At 43.8% G+C, this 27790-nt stretch overlaps 1 protein-coding gene across 1 annotated transcript in view; it reads left to right on the top strand.

Moving 5' to 3' along the window:
* Positions 1-24284, top strand: part of HSPB8 (heat shock protein family B (small) member 8) — an 83065-nt gene extending 58781 nt beyond the window's left edge. The window contains exon 3 of the mRNA XM_040345564.1: positions 23114-24284. Coding sequence (XP_040201498.1) covers positions 23114-23273 — 160 coding nt within the window. The 3' untranslated portion in view covers positions 23274-24284. The remainder of the gene's footprint in view (positions 1-23113) is intronic.
* The last annotated feature ends 3506 nt before the right edge of the window (positions 24285-27790 follow it).

Raw genomic sequence — 27790 nt, 5'->3', positions numbered from 1 at the left:
GATTGTGCAGCAAAATATTACGTGCATTACCTTGAAAGTCTTCATGTCAAATGTCTTCCATAAGTCTTTGATAGGATATGCCACTTTTATTTTAGTTTTCCTTAACCGTGATATTTCTCCTCTCTTCCTCTAAAGCCTCGTACACACGACCAAGGAACTCGACGGGCGAAACACATCGTTTTCCTTGTCGAGTTCCTTGTTAGGCTGTCGAGGAACTCAACAAGGCAAGTTTCTCCATTCCCATCGAGGAAAAAGAAGACAGGCCTCGTACACACGACCAAGTTTTTTGGCAAAAACCAGCAAGAAACTTGCTGGGATTTTTTTTTTGCCGAGGAAACCGGTCGTGTGTACTTTTTTCGTCGAGGAAACTGTCGAGGATCCCGTTGAGCCAAAAATAGAGCATGTCTTCTTTTTCCTCTACGGGAATGGAGAAACTTGCCTTGTCGAATTCCTCGACAGCCTAACAAGGAACTCGACGAGGAAAACGATGTGTTTCGCCCGTCGAGTTCCTTGGTCGTGTTTACGAGGCTTCATGCTCTCTTTTTGGCTCGACGGGATCCTCGACAGTTTCCTCGTCGAAAAATGTACACACAACCGGTTTCCTCGGCAAAAAAAAAATCCCAGCAAGTTTCTTGCTGGTTTTTGCCAAGAAACTCGGTCGTGTGTACGAGGCCTAATGGTGACCTCTCAGAAAACTCTCCAGTGAGGATACAGACCACCGTATTAGACTAACAGAGATTTTAACCTTTTCCCACTCTGTCCAACACTGGAACTAAGATCCAATGTCTAACTTTAATAATTATAAATCTGCATGGGTTGACATCCTACTAGCAATGTATGAACTTGAATAGTGTGCCAGTGATAGGGTAAAATATGACATGGCAGTAATAGAGGGGAAATTCTTAAATAGGAGCATCTGTTGTAAGCTGTCTAATTCTCACTACATGTTACTTAATTTATCAAAACATTGGAACCAGAGGTCCTAACTAAACTATCCAATCATTTTCTATACAATCAGGCTGGCTTTTGCACTACAACGTTTTTCGTTGATTTAAAAGAGTTTGCATTGTGTGTGGTGAGCTTAAAGCGGATGTCCGCCGAAAAAAAAATATTAAAAGCCAGCAGCTACAAATACTGATCCTCGATTTAACCCTAATGCCATGTACACACAACTCTTTTTCCAGTCGGAATACACTCTGATGGTTTTTCCGACAGAGTTCCGACGGAATTCTGCTCAAGCTGTCTTGTATACACACAGTCACACCAAATTCCGACTGTCAACAACGCGGTGACGTACAACACTACGACGAGCAGAGAAAAATGAAGTTCAATGCTTACAAGCATGAATCGACTTGATTCTGAGCATGCATGGTTTTTAGTCCGTCGGGAATTGCATCAAGACGAATGGAAATTCTGATAGAATTTTTTTTCATCTAAAAAATTGAGGACATGTTCTCTATCTAATTCTGTCCGAATTTCCGACGGAAAAAGTCAGATGGGGCATACACCTGGACGGAATATCCGATGAAAATCTGACTTTTTCCGTCTGAAATTCCAGTTGTGTGTACGAGGCATTACTATCCATGAAGGGGGTGGGCCGGGGACAGTGGAGAGACACACAATGCATATTTTTAAAGGCTCAGATCAGCAAATGTGAATATCATTTTTTCCTGCTGTATAGAACACTGCCATGTATAAAACATATGCCATTTGCAAGATCTGTACAGCGCAGTGCAGCAAGCAAGTAGACCTGATTGGTTTACTGGCTTCTCTGTAAGGCTGCAGGGCGGAAATAGTTAACAGCAAAAAATTTCAATCCATCTGTTTTAATTTCTAGTTACAACAGTAAATAGGACATCATTCACAAGAGCAGCCATAAAAGAGGAAGATAAAAGTGATTTAAATACCTTAGAACTGCATTGACACACCATAGGATGCATCTGTTGTACACAGAGACATGTATAAATCAAAGTGCTGGGAAGACCAGGTCTGTTTAATACTCACCCACTGAAATGGAGGCATAGGGCTACAAAACTGGATCTAAACTAGCATATCGTTTTGGTGGATAGGTCTTATGAAACACAACCAGTTGTTAGAGTACAGCCATAGGTTATTATAATTTAGATGGAGTGGAAGAAGGTTCCTATGTAAGTGTTTAAAGTAGAACTTTGACCTCCTATCAAAAAAGTATGTGCTGCTGCACTTACTCTTTTTTCTAAGTCCCCCTACAAAGTCCCACCTGTTTTGTTTGCCAGTGAAGGACAGACATCTGCAGCTTTCTGTGATGGTGTGGCAATGATGCTGCATTGCTCCACAGAGCAGACTTGCCACTCTTATCTGTGCTATGTCTGCTTGCACAACAGCGACACAAGGGTTGCAGGGGGCAGGGCTATTAGTATTGTCACTGCTGACCTTCCAGACTTTAGCTTGTTAGTTAGCATACTGGCACACCTAGCCCTGCTTTCTGGTTTGACTCTGCTGCTAAAATCTTCCCACTGTAAACTGCAGTGTATGGGAGGGGGAAGAATGTGTGACACAACTGAAGGAGGATCAGGGACAAAAAAAGAAAGTTTTCTGTTTACTCGAGAGTTGTGCATCAAAGAGCATTTGGATTTGGCATGTGTTTAGACTCTCAGTCTTACAGTAGAGTACTTAAACTGTAGTGTCCCCTTTCATCTCAGTTATTGAGTTACTTATTGTAATTGTTATAGACAAAAAAACATGTGGTCAGTTGCATACTAAGTAGGGGGCGGGGGGGGGGGGGGCGTGCCGCACCAGGTGCCACACACTGGGGGGGGGGTGTCAGGCCGGCGCCCCCCCTCCACGACTGAAGAAGACTTAGCGGGCACCGGGCGGCATGGCATGGTGACAGGGAGGCAGCGGCAGTCTAGGTTACACACAGAGCAGGCTGAAGCCTGGCTTTACAGGGGGGGGGGTGTGACTCGAGTGATACCCGTCGGCACAGATGTGGTATAGCTTAGTTTACTGAGCCTGATGTATGTCCGTGGGCAGGACAGTGCTAGCCAAAATGCACTGATGGACCAGTGTTTGGGACAACAGAGCAAGAGGGCAGCACCAAAGCAAAATATTTATAATCTGAATTTATTTTGTTTCCCTCTAACTGGTCATCTCAGGACACTTGGGGGTAAATTCAGCAGTGGGACTGAAAAGGAAGGGGAGTGCATGGGTTGCAACAAGTATCATCAAGGTACCGCATAGACCCCAAGATCAAAAAAAATATTGTACTACTGCACATACCACTCAAAAGAATATGGTTTAGGTCACCTTTCCAGAGTGTTCTCTGACTCCTGGGATTTACCTGGGTTGCATGTATGTTTGAAGGTCCTTGCAGTTTGTTTTCAGCCAGGTGCATGAGCGGTAGGCCCAAGAACTTGTGCTAGGGATTAGAGCTGCACAATTAATCATTAGAAAATCACGATCTCGATTTTACCCCCCCTCACAATCTCTATTGCAGAGTTTCCCGATTCTTTCATGTAACAAGTATAGAGAGCTCTCTGCTCACTTTGGCAGTCTGACAAGTTTTTAACAACAATGTCTGTGCTAGTAGATAAGTAGAAACATTGTAACTCTTTTTAGTTAGATTAAAGGGATAAAACTTTTGTGTGTAAATGCAGGAAACGTAACCACTTAGGCCCCTTTCACACCTGCGGACCGTATATCTGCCTTTTCATCCCTCCGTGTGCGGATGAAAAAGGGACATACATTGGTCCCTATGAGATTGCAGGTGTCAGCAGATGAACATCCTCTGACACCCGATCTCACCCACCTCCGCATTCCTCCGATTCTGCAAATGGAGGAAAACCCTATTTTTCCTTTCGTCTGCGGATCGGATCGGGTGAACACGGACAGACGGTCCGTGTTCATCCGATCCCCCCATAGGGGAGAGCGGAGAAAAGACAGGACGGTCCCTGCACAGTGTGCGGGGACCGCCCTGTCATCCGCTGGCTCAGCAGGGATCAATGGAGTGATCCCCGCTGAGCAAGTGAAGGTTCACGGGGCGGATCATTACTGATCTTCCCCGTGTGAAAGGGCCCTAAAAGTATAAACCTTTTTCTGACACTTGCTTCTTACAAAGTTAAAATCAGTATTTTTTGCTAGAAAATTACTTGGAACCCCCAAACATTATATATATGTTTTTAGCAGAGACCATAGGGAATAAAATAGCGATTGTTGCAATATTTTATGTCACACTGTATTTGCATAAAAGAAACAGTAAAGTTAGCCCAATTTTTTTGTTTAATGTGAAAGATGATGTTACGCCGCGAGAATCGTGATCTATCTGCAAGCAAAAAAAAAACATGATTCTCATTTTCGCCAGAATCATGCAGCTCTATTAGCGATGGAGCAACTACTTGAATGAAGCTGGACTGAAATATTATCTTTTTGCTGAAAAGTGTCACAAAGTAGCTGGCTAGAAGCTGCCTTTTAAACATTGTAAAAATAATTCTTTGATTGCAGACCCAGGAAACTTTGACAGCTCTCTTAAGGGCCAGTGATTACCGAAAGTCTTCCCCCAAAGGTCCTTATTATTACTACTACAACTTCACCAGACTTGTCCTATGTGTGTGCTGTTGTTGGGTATCCTTCATCTCCAAACCCTCTCTCCAAAACTTGAGTTTAACAAAAAAAAAAAAATACTAAAAAGATTGGTACCCAACTTAAATTCTGCCCCATCATACAACAAGGATCAGGCTACCTAGGGGACCTCATTAGCCACCAAGGTATAAGGGTGCAAAATTTTGCAAAACATTGTGTCTGTATATATTATGGATCTTAGTCTGAAAGGGAATGAAAACATCCATTAATCTAGTAAATGTTACAATACTGTATTTTATGCTGAAGAGCAGCTGAATCACTACTGGCTGTATGACTCTTGCTTGGATCTGTAAAGTACAAATCCAGTGATTTGCAGTATAGACATTAGAATAATAGGTTTGTAGTCATTACTTCAAGTGACTGGAATGCTTTTTTAAAAAGGTAGGATTTCACGTGGGAAGATATGTTTTTGACGGCTACTGAAAAGGGGGAGGAAAAAGCTCTCTACATCATGCACACAGCAGCAAAATAGCTTTAGACGACATGTTTATAACAATAATTGTTTCCCTCCTCTAAAGGACCTTGAGCTCATGCAGATGAGCCGAGTGTTGGTTTAGCTGAATTCTTTTCATATCAGCTCTGTGCCAGCATAGACCTACTGCAGACATTGTTCAAAAGTTTATGCACATAAGAGTTTTTCCTCTGGCTCTTGTGATCAAAAGAAACTTTTATATGGCTTTCTTTCATGGATTTAAATGTTCTATTTCTAAATTATCCCTATTTTTCATGTCATGCAAAGGTGAACTACTGTGATGAAGTCCATCTATCCATAAGGCCTGGAAGTCCTTGTTAATCTTGATGGATGTTATCACTGAACTCTCTTCACCATCATTAATCTTTTCTCAGGAATTTGCAACTGGTTCTTGGCTTTAACTGAACACTGCACAATGGTGAATGTTCTGGATCTTCCAGATATATAGATATAGCTTATGTGGGAAACAATAGATAACCACCAAGAGCAGTGTAAAAGGCACAACAAGTCAACACGTTATATTAGTCTGCTTACAAACCAGTCAATATGGTGGATTAATATATACCTCTATTCTTTGTATAGACACTTTGAGTGATGGTAATGTATTTGCAAGCCATGTGAACCCTTTTACCTACATCTGAAAGTCATTGTAGGGTCAAAATTTTGTTATCTTGCCTGTGGTTATTGCTGAAAAATATGGGATCACCCACCCCACATCTACTAAGAAAAGTGATCTATATTCTATATTTATGGTCGTTACCCTCTGCCCGAGAGAGATGTGGATCACATAAACACGTGACAAGACTTACAACATAAATAGACCTGAAGTGTGTCTTGGTGGTCTGGTCAGTATGCCAAGAAAAGAGGGCATACCCAAGGTAAGTAATGGGTAGTTAATTGAAGAAGGATATGCTGAGAAGTGCCCTGGAAAAGGGAAGGGCGGGAGGGTGTCGAATGCGGTTGAATGGGCAGACTCAGGGACATAAGGTGAGCTGGGAAGAGTCAGCCCAGTGACGTGTAGTACCGCACACTGAACCGACAAAGAGCATGTGTGAGTGGGCTGCTTAAATACCCATTGGGCTCCTCCCATAAACTCAGGCCACCATACTGGCCTTCATATTTATGGTCGTTACCCTCTGGCCGAGAGAGATGTGGATCACATAAACACGCGGCAAGACTTACAACATAAATAGACCTGAAGAGTGCCTTGGTGGTCTGGTCAGTATGCCAAGAAAAGAGGGCAAAAGACTCAGATAAGGAAATAGCTTTTATTGATTTCTTGTATTTATTGAGCCAGCTTGGTAACGGCTTGTGCCATTTCTTCCTGAGGATTTGGGATGTATGTGGCAAAACAAGGAGACTTCCATCAGCCTGGTATCTTGATTACGTGGTCTGGTACTCCCTGTTGGGACGCAGCTGAGGCTGATCTAATTCAGAAAGAATGTCCAGAGAACTGACTGGGGTTTGAAGCCCAAGTTACTTAGGAGGATTCTGACATGCTTGACACACTTGCTGCCACTCAGGGAGCTGGTTTAGAAAGGGTAGCAACGAGCTACCATCAGATTGGCTGGGTAGATGGTGCAGTAGTTGGTCGAGCACCGTCACTGGGCGTCAGGCATTGTTAGTCTGAAACAGGTTGATGTCAACCCCCAGGGCTGGTTTGTTGCGTTTGCACACTGAGAGTGTAGTGGTTCAAAAGCAAGTCGGGTGGCATCGGAACAGTGTCGGACTGCTGTAGCCGCTGACTGTAAATTCACTAGGTCGTAGGGAACCGTAGAAGGCCTGGTAGATGGCTGTTTGGGTGACTAGGCTGGGCAAAGCCCTAAACGGAGAACGAGTAAGGATTTCAGACATGTCCCTAAAGAGGGCACTCTTAAAGGGTAGGCACTTGCCACTGACTACAGGTTGGTGCTTCTGTATGCCCTGTAGGAGGGACTTGACTGCATGGGTTCGAGAATACTGACAGTTTCCTGGGGTCCTGCAAGGACAGGAAATGCTGGGCACCATCTAGATATGGCGTGATAGTATTGTGAGAAAGGGTCAGCTGCGTGTGGCAATATGATATGAAGGCTAGGACTTGTCTAACTATTGCTGCTCCGGGGCAGGGGGCCAGGTGAGATGCGACTTCAGTCCATCGTCAGCAATGACCAGGGTGGGACAGGGATAGTTGTTGGGTCGGCTCCAGGCTCTTGCTGGAAAAAACAAAGTAAGGTTGGAATGGGACAGCGCATCAGCTGCGATTTTGCATTTGCCTGGAATATGTCTACAGAAGATATTAACTGGTGACGGAGTGACAGCTGCGCGAGCCTGCGCAGAAAGGATGTAATGGGGAGTGACTTAGATATACCTTAATTGATGATGTCGGCTGTGGCCTGATTGTCTGTGGTGAAGAACACTGTCTGTCCTGTTCAAGTGTGGCCCCAGACCTGGGCAGCTGCCACGATGGGGTACAGCACGAGGCGCGATGAAGACTGGGTGAAGCAGAAATTTAAGAGAATTTCTGGGGGCCAAGGTTTGGAGAACCAGTGGAAGCCGAAAAATGGCCGCAAAAGCCTGTGGTGACTCGGCTGACACTGCCGGAATGAAGATTGAAATGCTGTTCTATCAGGTGGGGAAGTTGTCCCACATAGCTAAGTCTTCTACTGATGCTTGGTCTAGTTTGAGAACTTGGACTGGATCTTGCATTGGTGTGAGAAAATAAAGACAATACACAGGTGCTCAACAAGACAATATACATGCACTCGCTGACCAACGTGCGCTTGGAGACCAACGTGCGCTTGCAGACCAACGTGCGCTTGCAGACCAACGTGCGCTCGCAGACCAACGTGCGCTCGCAGACCAACGTGCACTCGCAGACCAACGTGCACTCGCAGACCAACGTGCACTCGCAGACCAACGTGCACGCGCAGACCAACACGCACTCGCTGACCAATGTGCACTCGCTGGTGCTGGATGGAAACCTGAACAAACCTCAGGGAAAAAGACAGAGAAAAGATGAGTGGCTCGCGTGCCACTGAAGATAAATGGTCAACTGGGTGCCACTGTGTGTTTGTGTGGCTGATTGTTTGTCACTGAGGTGTGTTGATGCACAGGCAATAACTTTGGTAAATAAATGAGAGAGAACCGCGTACAAACAACTTGTAAGTTCCGCTGCGGGAACTAAAACACACACGGAATGGGGGAAACAATGAATGGCAACGGTAGAAAGTATGCAATGTATCTGATACAAATCGGTTATAAAGAGAAATGACTGATACAACACGGTTGTAAAATGCATGAAATGAATCTGATACGAATCGATAGTAAGGAGTATTGAACAAATAGGTTGTAGAGTGTATGCTGCCCCTTGCTTCGAAACCGAACACCTACCAACCACCCATCCCCCCAGGCTAATCAAGTGCAGAAAAGGCACTAGGTGGGTCCAATTAGCACCTCAATCTGCCAAAGAACCCATACAAACAATACATGCTAATCTCCAAATGGATGAGACAGCAACCATGGACAGTAAATTTTATAACCAGCGAAGCCTGTGGCGAGTGATATCAGACAACGACTGACAGTGGCTCGGAGGCTTGGATTTACAAATGAATTGTATGTTTGGCAGGAGGAAGTTACAAATGTACCAAGCCTGTGCCGAACGATGTTCGAACAAGAGCAACAATAACTCAGAGGCAGTTTTTTTACAAAAGGGATGCAGGATAAGAAGCATAACGAATTGCAAGATTGCACATGATACGAAAAGGTTTGAATACTACCTGCGACAGTAAGCAGGAACCGCCGACGAAGACCATGAACGGAGAAGCCGCAATGCACTTGGGATGTCGAATGAGATTGAATGCGCAGACTCACGGACATGAGGTGAGCTGGGAAGAGTCAGCCCTGTGACGTGTAGTACCGCACACTGAACTGACAAAGAGCATGTGTGAGTGGGCTGCTTAAATACCCTCCGAGCTGCTCCCATAAACTCAGGCCACCATACTGGCCTTCTTATTTATCAGTACATTTTTTAAATTAAAGGATATAGGAATATCCATAGGTGTGCGCACAGGGTGTGCCGGGTATGCCCAGGCACACCCTAATCACCCTATGCGCATTAGTGTTATCACTCTGTGTAGCAACAGGAACATGGGAACGATCTCCCTCTTATCGGTTCTGCCATAAGAGAAGTGTTTATGCTCTTCTCTTTCACTGTGCCAGCAGGGAGATCAATGGATCAATGTGCCAGGGTCATATATATATATATATATATATATATATATATATACTCATGCATGTGTGTTTGAGTTTAAGGGTGCACTAATGCATTAGGCTGCACACACCTATGGGAATATCAAAGCTATCTAGAATACTGTAATTTTTAAATACCGGTAGCTATGAGGCACACCATACTGGGCCCTTTATAGATACTGTGTATTACTGCATGTATCAACATATTTTGCAAGCATTAGACATACATTGTAAAATACTATGACCAAGTTTATAAAGGCTTAATAATAGGGTGATGTTACTGTAACCCACTAGGCTGAACTGACAATTCTCAAGCCTATAAACCCAGTACAGGAGAATAATAAGACGTATACGCATTCACTAATTTAATGCTCAGGCTATTTTAAAGAAGTATCCTACTTTACAGTCTCAATATTCTTTCCTTCTGGTTCCTTGCTAGTTGACCCGACTGTTTACAGCTGTCAGGAGCAACAGCAAAATGATATACCATGTTAGATATTGACAAAAGTAGGGAAAATAGATTTTGGGTTGATACCATTAATTGGCTAACTACAAAATATGTAGTGCAAGCTTTTGAGTAAAACTGGCCACTTCTATATAGTGGAATGAAATAGTGTGTGTATGCCACTTATATAATTAGGTGAGACTCGTGGACTCATTCTAACAATTGGATTATGGATGGGCAGATAACCTTCTTGCCTATTTATGATCACTCTTATGCATCATACACACGATCGGATTATCTGATGGGAATTATGTGATGGCAGGCTGTTGTCGAAAAATCCGACCATTTGTATGTTCCATCGGACAATTGTTGCCGAATTTTCAGCCAACAAATGTGGGATAGCATGCTTTAAAATTGTCTGCCAACAAACGTGTGATATTGGATTATCTGTTTGTGTGTACACAAGTCCATCAGACAAAACTCCAAAGTACAAACACGCATGCTCAGAAGCAATGCTCACCATAACACAACATTAGCAGAAGTTGGCCAAAGGGTGATGCAAAAGAGCTGAAAAACCATGTAGTTTCATGTTTGTTGGCCGACAATTCTTTGCCGTTTGTATGCAATACAAGTTCCTGGCCAAAGCCCTTCGGAAAAAAAATCCTACGCTTTGTCTGCAGAAAATCCAATCGTGTGTATCAGGCCTCGTACACACGACGAGTTTCTCGGCAGAATTCAGCCAGAAACTCGATCGGAGCTGAATTCTGCCGAGAAACCCGGCGTGTGTACACTTTCGGCAGAGGAAGCCGACGAGTTCCTCGTCGAGCCAAATAGAGAACATGTTCTCTATTTCCTCGTTGTTCAATGAGGAAAGTTGGCTCGCCGAGATCCTCGGCTGCTTCACACAGAACTCGACGAGCAAAACGAGTTTTGCCCGTCGAGTTCCTCGGACGTGTGTACGGAGCCTGAGGCTTTAGTCTACCTCTTTGACAACTGAGACAAAAAAAAACAGGCAAACAGTGAACCAGCTGTTTTTACTCAGTCAGATCTGACTGCTAGACTGAGAAAGAAGACCGTAATCATACGCTTATTTATGTTTTCTGGTGAGCTGTGTCTCTGGATGCAGCTTTCTGATCTGCTTTTACTCTGGAGACAAAAAAAGTTTTTAAACGCCAACTCCGTGCCCCACCCTATCCCCTCATCCTTTACCAGCATGTTATGTTTTTTTTTTTACCTACCTGTTTCTGATGTTTTCAAAACCAGGTAAGCATATTGAAGATTAATGGCAGAATGGACATTGACATGCACAGAGATACATGAATGATGTATTGCCAGTGCACTCACGTGCAGAGAAGGGACAGAGAACTTAGCATGTACCAAGTTCCCATCATTTTGCAGCACGGCTAAGCCAATGGCATCCTGCTAATGCATTGAGCAAATATGGCTACCATCATGTACACATGGCTACCAAATTTCACACCAAAAATAGATACATTAAAGAAGTGTTCCAACCTGGGAAAACAAAATTAAAAGTCAGCAGCTACAAAAGTAGCTGCTGACTTTTAATATATGGACACTTACATATAGAGGCACCCCAGCCGATGTTCATATCGGCTATCGGGTGCTGCCTCCGCCATCTCCTTCAAAAGAGAACGGTAGTGAAGCCTTTTGGCTTCACAGACGGCTCCCTACTGCGCAGGCATGAAGCATGCTGCACTGTCTAACTGGCATGGCAGCGGAGGAAGGAACAGCACCGTCTCCCGGAAATGGGGACAGGAACAAGCAGAAGTTTGTACTTTTGGATGGAACTCCGCTTTAAGCCATTCCCATTCACATGCATATCTGCTGTTTCCCATAACATACAAAAAAAAAAATGATTGGAGATGGTAAATGTTCCAGTAATACACTGCACTATTTTACTCCTGACAAGCATATGGGTTGTTTTCATCTAGGGTCAATCATCTGTCCTCAACCACAGGTAATTGCTTAATGTACAATTACTGTACATCCAAATACAGCTATGGCCCATGTCAGCCTGTCATTGTTTTTTTACAGGCTGAGCGGCTGCAACTATTCACCTTCACCTGTGAATCCAGCCACAGCTGGCAATGTGCGGATGAGGTCCTGATTTGCTTTTGCACTTGATTTCATACTGCTATCACATATAGAACTCTAATGCCGCATAAACACGATTGGACATTCTGACAACAAATGTTCGATGTGAGCTTGTGTGTATGCTCCATCGGACATTTGCTGTCGGACATTCCGACAGCAAATGTTTGAGAGCTGGTTCTCAAATTTTTCGCCAACAAAAGTTCTTGTCGGAAAGTCTGACTGTTTGTACACAATTCAATGTAGGAAAGGGTTAGATCCCCCTGTCAAGTTTGTATTGCTGTCTGTATACCTACTGAGGAGGTTCACCCATTCATTTATCCTGGTGTTTCCTATATATTCTAGTGTTTTTTAAAAACTGAAAAACGCTAGAAAAAACGCTGGATAAAAAATGTGGCTAACAGCATTTTTATGCTAGCTTGTAGTAACGTTTTAGTAGCTTTTATTAGAGGTTTTACAGTGCATGAAGGAAAAGAATGCTTAACAAAAGCTTTTTAGTAGCGTTTTTTTTTCTGCTGGGAAAATGCTCCCAAAAAGTCTACAAAACCATTTTTTTTTCTACTCCTAAACACTGAAGCTTGAAAAATGGTAGCATAAAATAGTGTGTATAGACACATAGCATAACACTATTAGCTTCTAGGAGCAGAAAACAAAATGCTCATAATAGTTTTTAGGAGCTTAAAAAAAAAACTTAGTGATCTTTTGTTCTGGACTAAATGATATTCAGCAATATACAACCCTTTTCATGTGAGCCAAGGGGTCCAATGCTGCTCTCCCTGCCGTGGGCAAAACGGTAAATGCTGTAGAGAGCGGCATCATGTCATTTTGTGGCCCCATTATCTTCAGCATTAAGGATCCACAAGCTTATATGAGGGGGCAAAGGGAAATAAATCTAGAGCCCCAAGTTGGGCTTTTAATATGTAACCATTATTTAGATTTCATTCCATTAAAAAGAAAACTTTAGCTCCTCCAATCTTCTGTATCAACTGTCTTATGAGAATTAAACCATATATACACATTGTTATATTCATATGAGAGTACAAACTTCAAATATTTATCTGCTTTAAAAAGGATACGATGTACTTTTGGCATTTAATGAAAACATATTTTTGCTAGTGAAATAGTCTGTTCTATTCTGTATTGTAAAAATAAGAAAATGGCTGATTTCCTACATTGTGGCTGGGTGAGGGTTTGTTTGCAATCTCTACATGTGGCAGACTATCAGAAAGATTTGTCTGCCAGCGGTGAAATAGCTGGATTTGCTGGTGTATGGCCATTCTTTTTTTTATTCTGCCCTAAACAATCTGAAAATAATTGGAAAAGGAATTCATTTTCGCCATTCCCATACTCTGAATATCTCAGCTAAACCGCATAAAAATGTTCTGCATTTTAATGCCCATTTACACTAAAGTCTCCATAATCTGCCTCTTTACTGTCAGTAACAATCTACGCCAAGCATATGCCATAAAACTTTATAATATGGATTCATCAGACAATTACACTTGTATGAAACTGGCAGTCAGCAGACAAAGAACAAGGAGTAGATGATAGGTTTCATTGAAGTTTCTACAATGGAGACAGGATCATGATTCATATATTTAAATGGAAATTGTACCTCTGAGTGAAAATAAATATTATCATGCAGAAGTGCAAAAGAAACACCATTCGAGTCTATGTGACTAGTAAGGGAGACGTATTAATGTGGCAAGACACATTATTATTGCTGTAGTTATACATAGGTCTCATTGTGTGATTTAGAACAGCCTATTATGTCATGACAGATGCATAAACATAATCTAAAAATCACACAGTCATACGAATGTTCATGGTTCAACACACACCTGGCCTAGCCATACATAATTCAGTTTCTAGTGAAGGGACCATGCCCCAAAGATTAATTTTAATAAATACAAACAAGAGCAAAAAATACATTATTTTTATATTATATATATATATATATATATATATATATATATATATATATATATATATATATATATATATGTATATATATATATATATATATATATATATAGTGTCATTAGCTACTTTTCCCTCCCTGCGAGTCCACTTAAAATATAAGCTTGCTCAATTTTAAAATGTTAATAGTAAATGTTCTACCTCTGAGTATGCACAATGGGGATTACAGTATTTACTAAAGGCAAATCCAATTTGCGCTTGAAATTGCACTGAAAGTGCACTTGGAAGTGCAGTTGCTGTAGATCAAAGGGGGACATGCAAGGAAAATAAAAAACAGCATTTTAGCTTGCACATGATTGGATAATAAAATCAGCAGAGCTTCCCCTCATTTCAGATCTACCCCTCAGATTTACAGCTACTGTACTTCCAAGAGCACTTTCAGCGTAATTTCAAGTGCAATTTGCACTTGTAGTTTGCACTTGTAGTGCAAAGTGGATTTGCTTTTCGTAAATAACCCTCAATGCCTACTATTGCCTTCATGATTTTTTTGTGCCCCTATCTGATTTAGTTTTACTCTGTTACTGAGCTGGATTTCAAATTTTAGCCCCCCCATCTTTATGGTCAAGCATTTACTAGCCAATTAGAAACCCATTCTGGTCCCTGGGAGGGCAGTTGGTGGAACTTAACCATGAAGTCAAAGGAGGTCAAGCCGCAGTAACAAAGTAAAGCTGGAGAGGAGAACAGATGAGCCTTTCCTGGGTTATAAATAGACATGTGCACACTGAAAAATTTTGTTTGGAAATTTTGTTTTCGTCCGAAAAATACATGTATTTAGTTACTCCTGAAATTTGTTTTTATTTATTTTGTTTCGTTAAAAAATGCATTCGTCTGAAAATCTGAATTACGGTCGAATCTGTCAATTGAAGGCTTGTGGTGTCTGTCGAATGTTCTAAGAAGATTCGACGAAGCAGCTAAACTGTACGACACCGCAATTGTACATTTCCGGTCGAATGCTCCGCCCACAAGCTATAGTAGAATTCTAATGTTGTGCGACTAGTAATAATTCGAGATTTTCCTAGCTTGTGACGGAAAATATTGATTATATGAAGACAGGAGGCGAGTATCTTATGCATTAATCCTTCTTTATTAATGCTCACAGCAGAAGTGTAAAACATCTAACGTATGTAATAAAAAGAAAAAACTGGTAGAACCACACCTCCCAGCAGTCCCATGGCCTAAACCACTCCCATACTAGTCTCTATAAATGGACTGCTCTCATCTAGGATCTTCCTCTTTCTTTGTGTGAATGCGAGGTGTCGTTTCTAGCCTCTGATTATCGACTCTTCGACCAGCCGGCCCCTTATCCGTAACCGAAGACTTCCAAAGAAGAGTAGGCTGTAGGTCCCGACTGTGCTGGGCCACGGTGTCGCGTCGACTTGCTGATTGAACCGAACAGGGGAACATCACCCTAACCATAGTTTAAATGAAAATTCCAGGTAATAGATATGTCAATAACCTGAAACAAAACACAAAACGTGAAAGGGTTGGGAAGGGAGGGAAGATACTCGCCTCCTGTCTTCATATAATCAATATTTTCCGTCACAAGCTAGGAAAATCTCGAATTATACATCAGACAGGAGGCTCATATCTTATGCAAGTTCAAAGCTAACACAGCAGAAATATATGTATATACCAAAAGGAAAAACAAGACAGTACATAACAATCAGCATCATAAAACAGACATGGCAACATGATCTTCTGGTCTGAAATAAAAAAGACGGAAGACTGATTCAGAAGACCAGTCGGCCGCCATTAGCAGATCAGAGAGAGAGCCTCCGGTCGCCATCACCTTGGTAGCCATGGCCCCTCTGGAGGAGTGTGCTCCAAACAGGGTGATGTCTATACCAGCCAGAGCCATGGTGGATCTAACCCAACGTGCCAGGGTGGCAGTTGTGACTGGGTGATGGGGTCTGACGTAAGAAACTAATAATTGAGAGGAGTTTGGACTACGTAGGTCCGCAGTGTGCGCTTCGTATGCCTGTAGACATTTGACCACACAGAGTCGTGGGTGTGAAGGGAAGAAGGGATAGAAGACCGAGTGCAGACCGGTCTTCGTCCTGCGGACTATCGTGAACTTGACACCCTGAGGTGAAAATTGGCGTCTTGAAATGTCCAAGGCTCTAACGTCGGAAACGCGTTTTATAGAAACCAGGCAAAGCAGGATAGTGAGCTTGAAGGACAGCATCTTAAGAGACAGCGAATCGTTGTCTCCCCAGCCCGAGAGCATGGTAAGGACCCTAGAAACGTCCCAGGTGGACTGATACTTAGGCCGCGGGGGTCGTTTGAACCTGATACCCCGCAGAAGTTTGCAAATCAGGGGGTGTTTGCCTACAGGCATGGAATCCACTGGGTAGTGGTAGGCCGATATGGCTGACCTGTAGACATTGATGGAACTATAAGCCTTGCCAGAGGAGAAAGAGTCTGCCAAGTAGTTTGCAATGACGTTTACAGGGGCACGCAAGGGATCAACTTGCCGTTGGTCGCACCAACGTACCCAGAATTGCCAGGCTGATCGGTATGCCGACCGAGTCCCGGGGGCCCAGGCCATGGCGAGGAGGTCTCTAGCCGAGCTTGAAAGGCCGTCACCCGGGTCCGGCACCCGGAGACCAGCCACGCCAGGAGCGTCAGAGTGCCTTCCTCCACCAGGGGATGAATGCCCTTGGTCGGGTGAGACAGGATACGAGGGAATCGGGGAAGGAGTCTGGGATGGTCGATGATCGAGTCCAACAGCAGGGGAAACCAGGGTTGAGCTGGCCACCACGGCGTGATCAGAACCACCGTAGCTCCCTGATTGGTAATTTGTAGAAGGACCCTGGGGATCATCGAGAATGGGGGAAACGCATAGTGCGTACCTCCTGTCCAAGAGTGGCGGAAAGCGTCCACAGCCGAGGACCCTGGGTCCGGTCTCCAGCTGAAGAAGTGGGGCAGTTGGTGGTTGAGGCGAGAGGCGAAAAGGTCTATGCCCAAGGGGCCCCAAAGTAATTCTATTTGGGTGAAAACCGAACGGTCTAAACCCCAGTCGCTGGAATCTACCAGATACCGAGAGTTCCAGTCTGCTACTGTATTGGAGACCCCCGGAATGTACTCCGCTATAAGAGAGATGTCTCGAGACAGACAGAAGTGCCAAATCTCTGCAGAGATGTCCGCTAGAATTTTGGATCTGGTACCTCCCAGGCGGTTGATGTATTGAACCGCCGCAATATTGTCCATGCGCAATAATACGCAACAATTGGTCCGTGTTGCCAAGAAACTCTGAATGGCGAAGAGAGCCGCTGAGAGTTCCAAAGCGTTGATATGCAACAGGGATTCCTCCCTGGACCAGATCCCTCCCGTGGACCTCATCCCCAAGCGGGCGCCCCAGCCCCGTCGGCTCGCGTCCGATTCTATGACTACGTCTGGTCGTGCGTTGAAAATCGTCCGGCCGTTCCAGTCGGTGGCGTGACGGAGCCACCAGCGTAGTTCGGCCCGAGCTTCTGGGGATAGGGACACTTCGTCCGCGTAGCGAAGGCCCTGACGCAGGTGTAGGATTTTTAACCTCTGGAGGGCTCGGTAATGTAAGGGAGCCGGAAAGATGGCTTGAATGGACGCAGCTAATAGGCCCACTATGCGTGCCAGGACGCGTAGGGATAGGAAACCTTTGCGCAAAACCGCCCTGATCTCTTTTCGGATTAGGGCCAGCTTTGCGCTGGGCAGTCGAAGGATAGCGAGGTGGGTGTCTATCGAGAAACCCAGAAATTCCATCTCCTGAGCCGGGACGAGAACCGATTTCTCTCGGTTGATAATGAAGCCCAGGGTTTGTAACAGGTCGATGGTCCAATTCATATGGCGATAGGCCATATTCTTGGAGTGAGTTAGTATGAGGAGGTCGTCCAGATAGATGATCAGACGCACTCCCCTGCTCCTCAACGCTGCCACGACCGGTTTCAGCAGCTTGGTGAAACACCATGGGGCTGAGGACAGGCCGAACGGTAGGCACGTAAATTGCCAGATGCGACCCCACCATCTGAAACGGAGGAGATGTTGGGAGTCCGGGTGCATGGGAACTGTGAGGTAGGCGTCCTTTAGGTCCACCTTCACTAACCAGTCCCCGGGGGTGAGTAGGTCTCGGAGGCAGTGAATGCCTTCCATTTTGAAATGTCGATAGGCGACATGTTGGTTCAAGTCCCGGAGGTTTATGACCGGGCGATAACCCCCCCCTTCTTCTTGACTAGGAAGAGGTTGCTGAAGAAACCCGGTGATGGGGTGGTGACTTCGGTGACCGCATGTTTGGCTATCAATTCCCGAAGTTCGGTGTCTATGAGGGTCACGTTTTCTTCTGAAAAATGGATAGGGGGTGGCAATATCCCCAGAGTCGGTGGGGACACAAGGTCTATTTGGAAACCTGTTACTGTATTCAGAAGCCAGGAGTCTGCCGTAATCGCAGACCAGGCGAGCGTAAAAAACATTAGGCGGCCTCCCACCGGTATGAGGGGGAAGGGAATGGGTGTGGTACTCACCGGAATACGGGCGTGAACGAGGGTATCCTCTCTGGCCGCGTCCCCTCCAGGGTCTCCCACGGGGAGGGAAGAATGGTGCCGGTTGCGCGGTGGTGGTATAGTGGGTGGGAGCCTGAGTATAGTGCGTTTGAGCGGAAGACCTCTGGAAGGGTCTGCCCGAGTTGTATCGGCCGGCAGAGCGGCCCCTGTATCTGCCGGCCCGGGGAAAAACTCTGGCATTGTTGGGTTTTTTCAGGGACGTTTGTGCCTTATCCAGGCTGTTGAACATACCGACAAATTTATTAATGTCCTTTATTAAGGACTCGCCAAAAAGCATGCCCCCTGCTGAGGGGCCTGGCTCGGACTCCGCTAGATGGGCTAGCTGTGGGTCGAGGCGCATGAGTATAGAGCGCCTGCGTTCAACTGAACAGGTGGTGTTGGCATTGCCCGTAAGGCATATGGTTCTTTGGGCCCAACCGCGAAGTTGTGTTAGGTCAACCCCTTGGCCTGTTGTCGCGGATTGTTCCGCTAAGTTCAGAATTTTGGTCAAAGGCCCGAACAGGTCCAGGATGCGGTCTTGGATACTTGTAAAGGACCGGTCTATCCTTTCTTAGGCATTTTACCTGTTTTCAGCAGGTATTTCATTAAAATGGGGTCCACTGTAGGTGTGACAACCGCCTTCATGGGGATATGCGGGCGGGGGCACTCCGCTCTAAGCTTATTGCGATTGGATTTATCCAAAGTTTTGCGTGCCCAGAGTTCTACATATTGGGACACGTGGGGCAGTGGGGACCAGTCCCCGGAGTGAGGATGGGAAATAGTGTCCGGGTTAAATAGGGGTTCCCCCATGGCGTCTAGTACGTCTTTGCCCTGGTCGTCAGGGTTGGCATCCGGGAGGATTGCCGAAGCCCCCGCATCCTCTTCCTCATAGTAATCAGATCCTGAGACATCTGATTTATCCGACTCGGCGGATGAATCGTCGTCCGACTCTAAAACGTATGAGTCTGGTTTGGCTCTCTTAGCTAAACCGTGCCTTTTTGTTGACTCTCTGAGGCTCAGAGGTTGAAAGGGATCTGTAGGATGCGTGGGGTGGCAGTCCGTGGAAGGATCTGCTCGCCGCATATTATTAGCTTCCCCTGCCGGGGAGTCATAAACCGTCACCACATTCTTCCTTTTATAGGAAGATTTTCCTTTCTTTGTGGTCGGTTCTGTGCCGAGGGGTACGGGCACAGGGGGATGAGTGGATTGGGATGGTCCGGAAGCGGCAGCTATTGTCAGTGCTGCTTGGACAGATTGGTTAATGATGTCCTGTAGTTGGGTTGTACTAAGGAGATGAGTTGGTTCTAGAACCAAGTCCTGCTCTAATGGGGAGGGGGAACCTTCCTCTGTCATGTTAGTGAGAGACAGCTGCGGTTGAGGAAAAATATATATAAATAGAGAGCGATGGCTCTGTAGTACTTAGAGATTCTAATAGGAAGTTTGGAGAGAACTGTGGGCACAGGGCATGGGTGGGAATAAAATTCCCAGGACAAAAATTGTGGCAGAAATTTGTGGCAGAGAACTATACCAGGCTCTCCCTCCGGTCACCAGCGCTGACTGGCATGCGACGGGAGGAGAGCCTGGGATCGATTGCGCTCTGGGGGCGAAGTCTCGCGAGACTACGGCTCCCAGGCGTCCATTGGCTGAAAAGACCGAGGGGACCCGCCTCCCGAGTCCAGCACGTGAAGTGATAGGACGGCGGGGGCGGCTCTGCGGGGATAGAGCGAGGCGGTGGATCCGCCTCCTTGGCGACGCGCGCTCGTTCTACAGAGGGGTGAGGAGAGGGAACATGCCCAAGATGGCGCGCCGCATGGGAGAAGGAAGGCAGGTAAAGAGAGAGGATGCGTATGGCCGCTGGTGACCGCTGACGATCGCGGTCCCAGCGGAACAGGGGTAATGTAGTACAGCACAGAAAGGAGTTAGACAGGTGAGAGGAAATAGCGGTAAAAGAGGATGCAAAGAAAATTTTTTGGTGAATGAAGCCTTGGGTGGCAAGGCAAGGTTATCTGTAAACCGTACTATGAAAGATATATATAATGACAAATAACATATTATCAATATCAATATCAATATATATCAAATCATTTGGTGATACTTAACTTGCTCCGCCGTGAGCAGAAAGAAAGAGGAAGATCCTAGATGAGAGCAGTCCATTTATAGAGACTAGTATGGGAGTGGTTTAGGCCATGGGACTGCTGGGAGGTGTGGTTCTACCAGTTTTTTCTTTTTATTACATACGTTAGATGTTTTACACTTCTGCTGTGAGCATTAATAAAGAAGGATTAATGCATAAGATATGAGCCTCCTGTCTGATGTATAATTATATTTATTAATTATTATTACTAGTCAACCAACATTAGAATTCTTCTATAGCCTATGGGCGGAGCATTTGACCATAAATGTCCACTCGCGGCAATCGTATGGCTTTAGCTGGTTCGTCGAATCTTCATGTCTCTATAATGTCAAGTCTTTTCTCTCTATGTCGAATAATCTTCAACTAACAGAGTTAGGTTAGGCACATTCGACCACAGGTTCGATAGACACAGATTGCTATTGTCACAGTCATGTTGAATCCTCTATCTATATCAAACTGTTGTCGCAACTAAATGAAAATAAAGCATTTTATATGTCAGATCTTTCAGATTTCGGATTCTGCACGTTTGTTATCGTTTGTTAAAACGTACGCAAATATCCCAGAAATTCAGATGAAAATGCATTCGGACGAAAACGAATTCACATTTCTAGTAATAAAAAGGAATTATGGGCCAGATCCTCAAAAGGGATACGTCGGCATAACTGCTGTTACGCTGTCGTATCCCTGTTTCTAACTATGGAACTGATCCACAGAATCAGTTTTCCATAGTTAGGCAGAAGATCCGGCATGTGTAAGGGACTTACACTGCCGGATCTTAGGATGCAGTACCGCATCCGCCGCTGGGGGCATTTTGTGTCGAAATGCCGCCTCGGGTATGCAAATTAGCACTTACGGAGATCCACGAAGCTTTTCAGCTTCGTTTTTCTCCGTAAGTTTTAGTTTGCAAACGTAAAATTAGGGCTGCTTTTACAAACTGTTTACACCATGTAAAAGCAGACCCTTCTGTCCAGCGACGCGATTTTTTTTTTGTTTTGAATTTTTTTTTTTCACCGTATTTTTTTTTTTTTCCTGACGCAAATTTATTGACCCGTCGCGATCCACAAAGCTCGGCGTAACGTCATTTTGCGCTATGCACGACGGGAAAATGACGTCACGAGCATGCGCAGTGCGGCGGGCGCGGGAGCGCGCCTAATTTAAATGGGAATCGCCCCCATGAAAAGAGGAACGCCTTGCGCCAGCGGAATTTAAGTTACACAGCCAAAAATTTCTAGGTAAGTGCTTTGTGGATCGGGCACTTAGGTAGAAATTTTAAGGCAGTGTAACTTAAATGGGAAAAAATAAGTTATGCCGGATCTTTGTGGATTACCCCCAATATATTGCAAAGGAAGAGACTTGGAAATGTAAAGACTTTCCTTACTTTTTTTCAGTTTAAAGGCAATTTGGAATGGTGCATATTGTGTATTCTTCCTGTTCAGTATAAGTCAAGTTTAGTCAGTTGGAATGATGCTCTAGTATACTAAATCACAGGTGTACCTGTTGTACTTACTCCTGCTATAGGCTATTCTGAAGACACAGCTATGGGGAATAGCAAAGATCATTAAGAAACAAAGAGCACATGTAGCCTCTAACCTCTGTGTACCCTCAGGCCTCGTACACACGATAGGTTAAACAGAGGACAACGGTCTGATGGACCTTTTCATCGGTCAAAACCGATCGTGTGTAGGTTATTTAACCATCGGTTAAAAAAAAAAAAAAAATGTTTTTAAATAAAACCGATGAATTCCTAACCAATGGGAAAAAAATGATCGTTAGTAGGCACAACCATCGGTTAAAAATCTACGCATGCTCAGAATCAAGTCGACGCATGCTTGGAAGCATTGAACTTCATTTTTTTCAGCACGTTGTTATGTTTTACGTCACTGCGTTCTGACACGATCAGTTATTTAACTGATGGTGTTTAGGTTAACCGATGAAAACGGTACATCGGTCCGTTTTCATCGGATGGACTGATCGTGTGTACGCGGTAGACTTGAGCATTGCAAAGTAGACACCACACAACTAGTTGTTTTTTTATTATGAAGGGTGGGGCCTTAAATCGTAGGCCACTGTAGTCTTCAAGATCTAACAACAACAATTGATTGTTGGTGCCACCTTTTCTACCTTCTTTGTGATTCCATTGGCCCATTACTATGATTTTCAGGACACGGAGAAGGCAAGTGCAGTAAGGTTTAGTGATTACGATCTCTGAGCAGAGGCAAACCAGATTAGAGCATCCTAGGATTCTGATTCTAGGTTCCTTAAAAGTATTTACAGGAACTGCTTTGTCTGTAACACGGCCTGTTACATACCTTAAGGTACTGACAGGTGTGCTTTATGAAAAAAGTTACAAAATAGTGAAGGAATCTTGTAAGCATCTAAATATCTTGCCATATTTCATCATATAAATACTGTATGTTCACTGCTAATTTACAGTTTTTGAAGTCATTGGTTATATATTTTTAATTTGAAAAATTATTATTACATTTCCTTCATAACTGTGGTTTATAGGCAGCTAAAATACGCCACTAAGTATTCCTTTTAATGCTTTACAATGTTTGTATTTTTGTTATATGAATACTACTAAATTGCATATTCTGTATCTTCTCTTCCAGGTTTCCTCCAGAAGTTGATCCCCTGACAGTATTTGCCTCACTTTCTCCAGAAGGTCTTCTTATTATTGAGGCTCCTCTGGTCCCTCCCTACCACCAGCAAGGAGATGACACATATACCTATGAGCTGTCTCTTGACCCCCAAGAAGTCGCTTCTTCCTAAACTTTGCCATCTGAAATATTCTCTGGAGAGTCTCTCTAGTATTCCATACACAGTTGCATTAGTGACCCAGTGGATTTGATTTCATATGTTTCCTTTTACAATATAAACCATTTTTTGGATCTCTAACTATAGACATCTGGAACAAATGCACTAGATAGGCTTTAGCTGAAGTAACGGCAGGTCTGTTTTGATTTATTGGTAATATGGATTGGTGTTTTTATATGTAGGCACACATGAACAATTATCAATAGAAATATAGAAATATATTAGGTTTATCTGTATACTGAGCATATTTTTTATGAAATAGGTGTGCCATTTTTACAAAAAAGGCTGTCTGTGATTGACTGGAGACAAATCTAATCTTATATAGAAGTAGAGGATAGGTTCATTATTATGTATATGAACAATCCATGCTAGGTATGCAGGGGATTACATATTCTAAAGCAGGAACCCACTAAACCACATAATCCAAATTCTGCAAATATGTAGTCTGATGCTGAAAAAAATTAAATAGAAAGAAGTTCTGTAAGTTTACATTTTTTAAGAAATAATATTGTATCTATTTCATGACTTCAAGATCAAAATTATCACACAAGACTACAGATTGATTTAAACACTATTGAACAAAGGCAACAGTCACAAGGGCATTTAAATATAGGTCTGTACACATCAACATGTTTTGTTGTGAAACAAGGCCTATACAAGCAGTTTACAGGTAAATAATGATTATAATAAGCCACTCAAGTCATAATTTCAGAAAATAACAGACCAATTTGCAGCACAAATGCATATTCTTGAGGTCTTACATGCTCTTTAACTTTTGTTGGTATACTTTACTTGAGATCACAAAAGCTGAGCTTTTCCATTGTGCACTGTGGAATGACATATACAATTAGCTTACCTAGTGTGTGAAATAAACTAGGTCTGTATGTATATTCGATTTTAAGGGGTGTTCTTTTTCATTTGTTTGTCATGCTAAAACTATTGAGATTAAATATTTATAAACTTTAATGGAATGTGTCTGTGGTTTTAATTTAATTTGACCTAAATGATAATTAACCAGTAAACTTCTTAATGATTCTGTTAAGCAATACTTGACTTTAAACTTGGTCACATTGCATAACTTAAGTAAAAAAAGGAAGAAAAATTGTGTTCCGGTGTATGGCCTCTTTTTTATTGTGTGTCAAAGTCAAAGGTCTGAACCAAGACAGAGGGCCAGATTCAGATAGATCAGCGGATCTTTAGATCCGCGTAATCTATCTGATTTAAGATCCGCCGCCGCAAGTTTTAGAGGCAAGTGGGTAATTCACAAAACACTTACCTCCAAACTTGCGGCGGCGGATCGTAATTCCTCCGGCGGAATTCAAATTCCGCGGCTAGGGGGAGTGTGTTGGGCAGTATTCCAACATGATAATCCCAAACACACCTTCAAGACGACCACTGCCTTGCTAAAGAAGCTGAGGGCAAAGGTGATGAACTGGCCAAGCATGTCTCCAGACCTAAACCCTATTGAGCATCTGTGGGGCATCCTCAAATGGTATTTGGAGGAGCGCAAGGTCTCCAACATCCACCAGCTCTGGGATGTCGTTATGAGGACTGGCAACCTGTGAAGCTCTGGTGAACTCTATGCCCAAGGGGGTTAAGCCCCCAAAATAATGGTGGCCACACAAAATATTGACACTTTGGGCCCAATTTTAACATTTTCACTTAGGGGTGTACTCACTTTTGTTGCCAGTGGTTTAGACATCAATGGCTGTGTGTTGAGTTATTTTGCAGGGATAGCAAATTTACACTGTTATACAAGCTGTACACTCACTACTTTACATTGTAGCAAAGTGTAATTTCTTCAGTGTCGTCACATGAAAAGGTATAATAAAATATTTACAAAAATGTGAGGGTGTACTTATGTGAGATACTGTGTGTGTATATATAATGTGTATATATATATATATATATATATATATATATATATATATATACAGTATGTATATAAGAAGGCCAGTATGGTGGCCTGAGTTTATGGGAGGAGCCCAGAGGGTATTTAGCAGCCCACTCACACATGCTCTTTGTCGGTTCAGTGCGCTTTACTACACGTCACTGGGCCAACTCTTCCCAGCTCACCTCATGTTTGTGAGTCTGCGCATTTAATCGCATTCCATATGAATTGCATTGTGGCTTCTTCTTTCGTGGTCTTCGTCAGCGGTTCCCGCTCACTGTGGCAGGTAATATTCAAACCTTTTTGTATCATGTGCAATTTTGCGATTCGTTATGCTTCCTGCATCCCTTTTAAAAAAAAACTGCCTCTGAGTTGTCACTCATGTCCTGACATCATTCGGCACAGGCATTGTACATTCGTAAGTTCCTTCTGCCAAAAATACGATTCATTTGTAAATCCAAGCCTCCAAGCTGCTGTCGGTCATTGTCCGATATCATTTACCATAGGCTTCACTGGTTATAAGATTCACTGTCCATGGGGTTGCCGTCTCATCTATTTAGAGATTAACATGTATTGTTTGTATGGGTTCTGTGGCTGGTTAAGGTGGTAATTAGACCCACCTGGTGCCTTGTCTGCACTGGATTAGCCTGGGGAATGGGTGGTTGGTAGGTGTTCGGTTTCAGAGCAAGGGGTGAAATACACTCTACAACCAATTCGTATCAGATTCGTTCAATACTCCTTACTATCGATTCGTATCGGATTAATTTCATTCATTTTTACAACCGATTTGTATCAAGAGTCATTTCTCTTTACAACCGATTCATATCAGATACATTGCATACTTTCTACCATTGCCATTTGTTGTATCCCCCATGCCGTGTGTTTTAGTTCCCACAGCGGAACTTACGAATCATTTGTACACGGTGCTTCTCTCATTTAAGTTACCAAACCAAAGTTGCTTTCTGTGCGTTATTCACAGAGTCACATCACACTTTTCGGAAGTGTTGCACACCCGCTTCAGTCCAATGCGAACCAGTCGCATGATCACTGGTAGGATATGATACCGTGTTTTGTCATGTCAAAATTCGTGGCCACTTGCAGTACCTTGTTCGGTTCCCGCAGTGGAACTAACGAGTCATCTGTACGCACTTCATGCGTTATGATTTCCACACCAAACCTGATGGTTTTGCCTTGTGCACAGCATCACGCCACACTTTCAACATATGTTGCACTCCCGCCACAGTCCGCCACAAACTCACTCGCATTGGCCCACTGTCGCAAGTAAGATTCGTTACCATAATCTTTATATCACACCAATTCGTTACCATTCGTTGTCTCCCATATCCCATATCGTCGTCCCTATCTCTTATACTGCTCGTCTAAGGGTACGGTAAGTCACCAAACAAACATGCAGCCATGCAAAACCATCTCAGCAACTGTCACTCTTGTCGAGACCCTTGCAAACGCAATATTGTCGCAATATTTGTCGAAAATAAATAAATAAATACACTCTTTTTGCCACCACACAATTTGAGAAACATGCAAATCATCTCCGCAGCCTGACACTCTTGTTCAGACCCTTGCAAAAACGCAACATCATGTCAGCGACCTCTCACTTGTCAAAGAAAAAAATAATAAATAAAAATAAATACCCCTTTTGTCACCACGCAATCTCGTCCCAGTAACCGGACACCTGTTGAGACCCTTGCAACCATGTAAATCGTCTCAGCAGTCTGGCACCCTTGTCGAGACCCTTGCAAAAACGCAACATCATCCCAGCAACATCTCACCTGTCAGAAAAAAAAAGAAAAAAAAAGAAAGAAGTGTAAATAAATAAATAAATACCCCCTTGGTCACCACGCAATCTCGGCTCAGCAACCTGACACCAGTTGAGACCCTTGCAACCACGCAAAATCATCTCAGCAGCCTGACACCCTTGTTGAGACCATTGCAAATGCAATACTGTCTCAGCAGCCCCACACTCATCAAGACTCTTGCAACCATGCAATACTGTCTCGAGAAACCTCCCACTCATTAAGACCTTTTGTGACCACGCAGCCTCGCCCCCAGCAACCGGACATTTATTAAGACCCTTGCATCCAGACAAATCATCTTAGCAGCCTGACACTCTTGTTGAGACCCTTGCAAATGCAATATCGTCTCAGCAGCCTCACACACACTGAGACTCTTGCAAACACAATATTGTCTCTGCAAACCCGACTCCCATTCAGACCCTTGCAGTCATGCAATATCGTCCAACAGTTTGACGCTCATTTGAGACCCTTGTAGAACGCAATATCGTCTCAGCAATCTCACACTCGTCTAGACCTTAGCAACCATGCAATCTTGCCTCAGCAACCTGACACCAGTTCAGACCCTTGCAGCCATACAAATCATCTCAGTAGCCTGACACTCGTTTAAGACCCTTGAAAAACGCAATATTGTCTTAGAAACCACTCACTCGTATGGACCCTCGCAACCAGGCAGTATCATCATAAAAAAGAAAAAAAACTCAAAATTCATCGAGACCCTTGCAACCACGCAATGTCAGTCTCAGCAAACCAGACTGAGACCCTTGCGA

The sequence above is a fragment of the Rana temporaria genome, chromosome 1 (assembly GCF_905171775.1).
Source record: "Rana temporaria chromosome 1, aRanTem1.1, whole genome shotgun sequence".
Taxonomy (NCBI): Eukaryota; Metazoa; Chordata; class Amphibia; order Anura; family Ranidae; genus Rana; species Rana temporaria.
The sequence above is the reverse complement of the archived record's forward strand: the minus strand, read 5'-3'. Positions and strand labels throughout refer to the sequence as shown.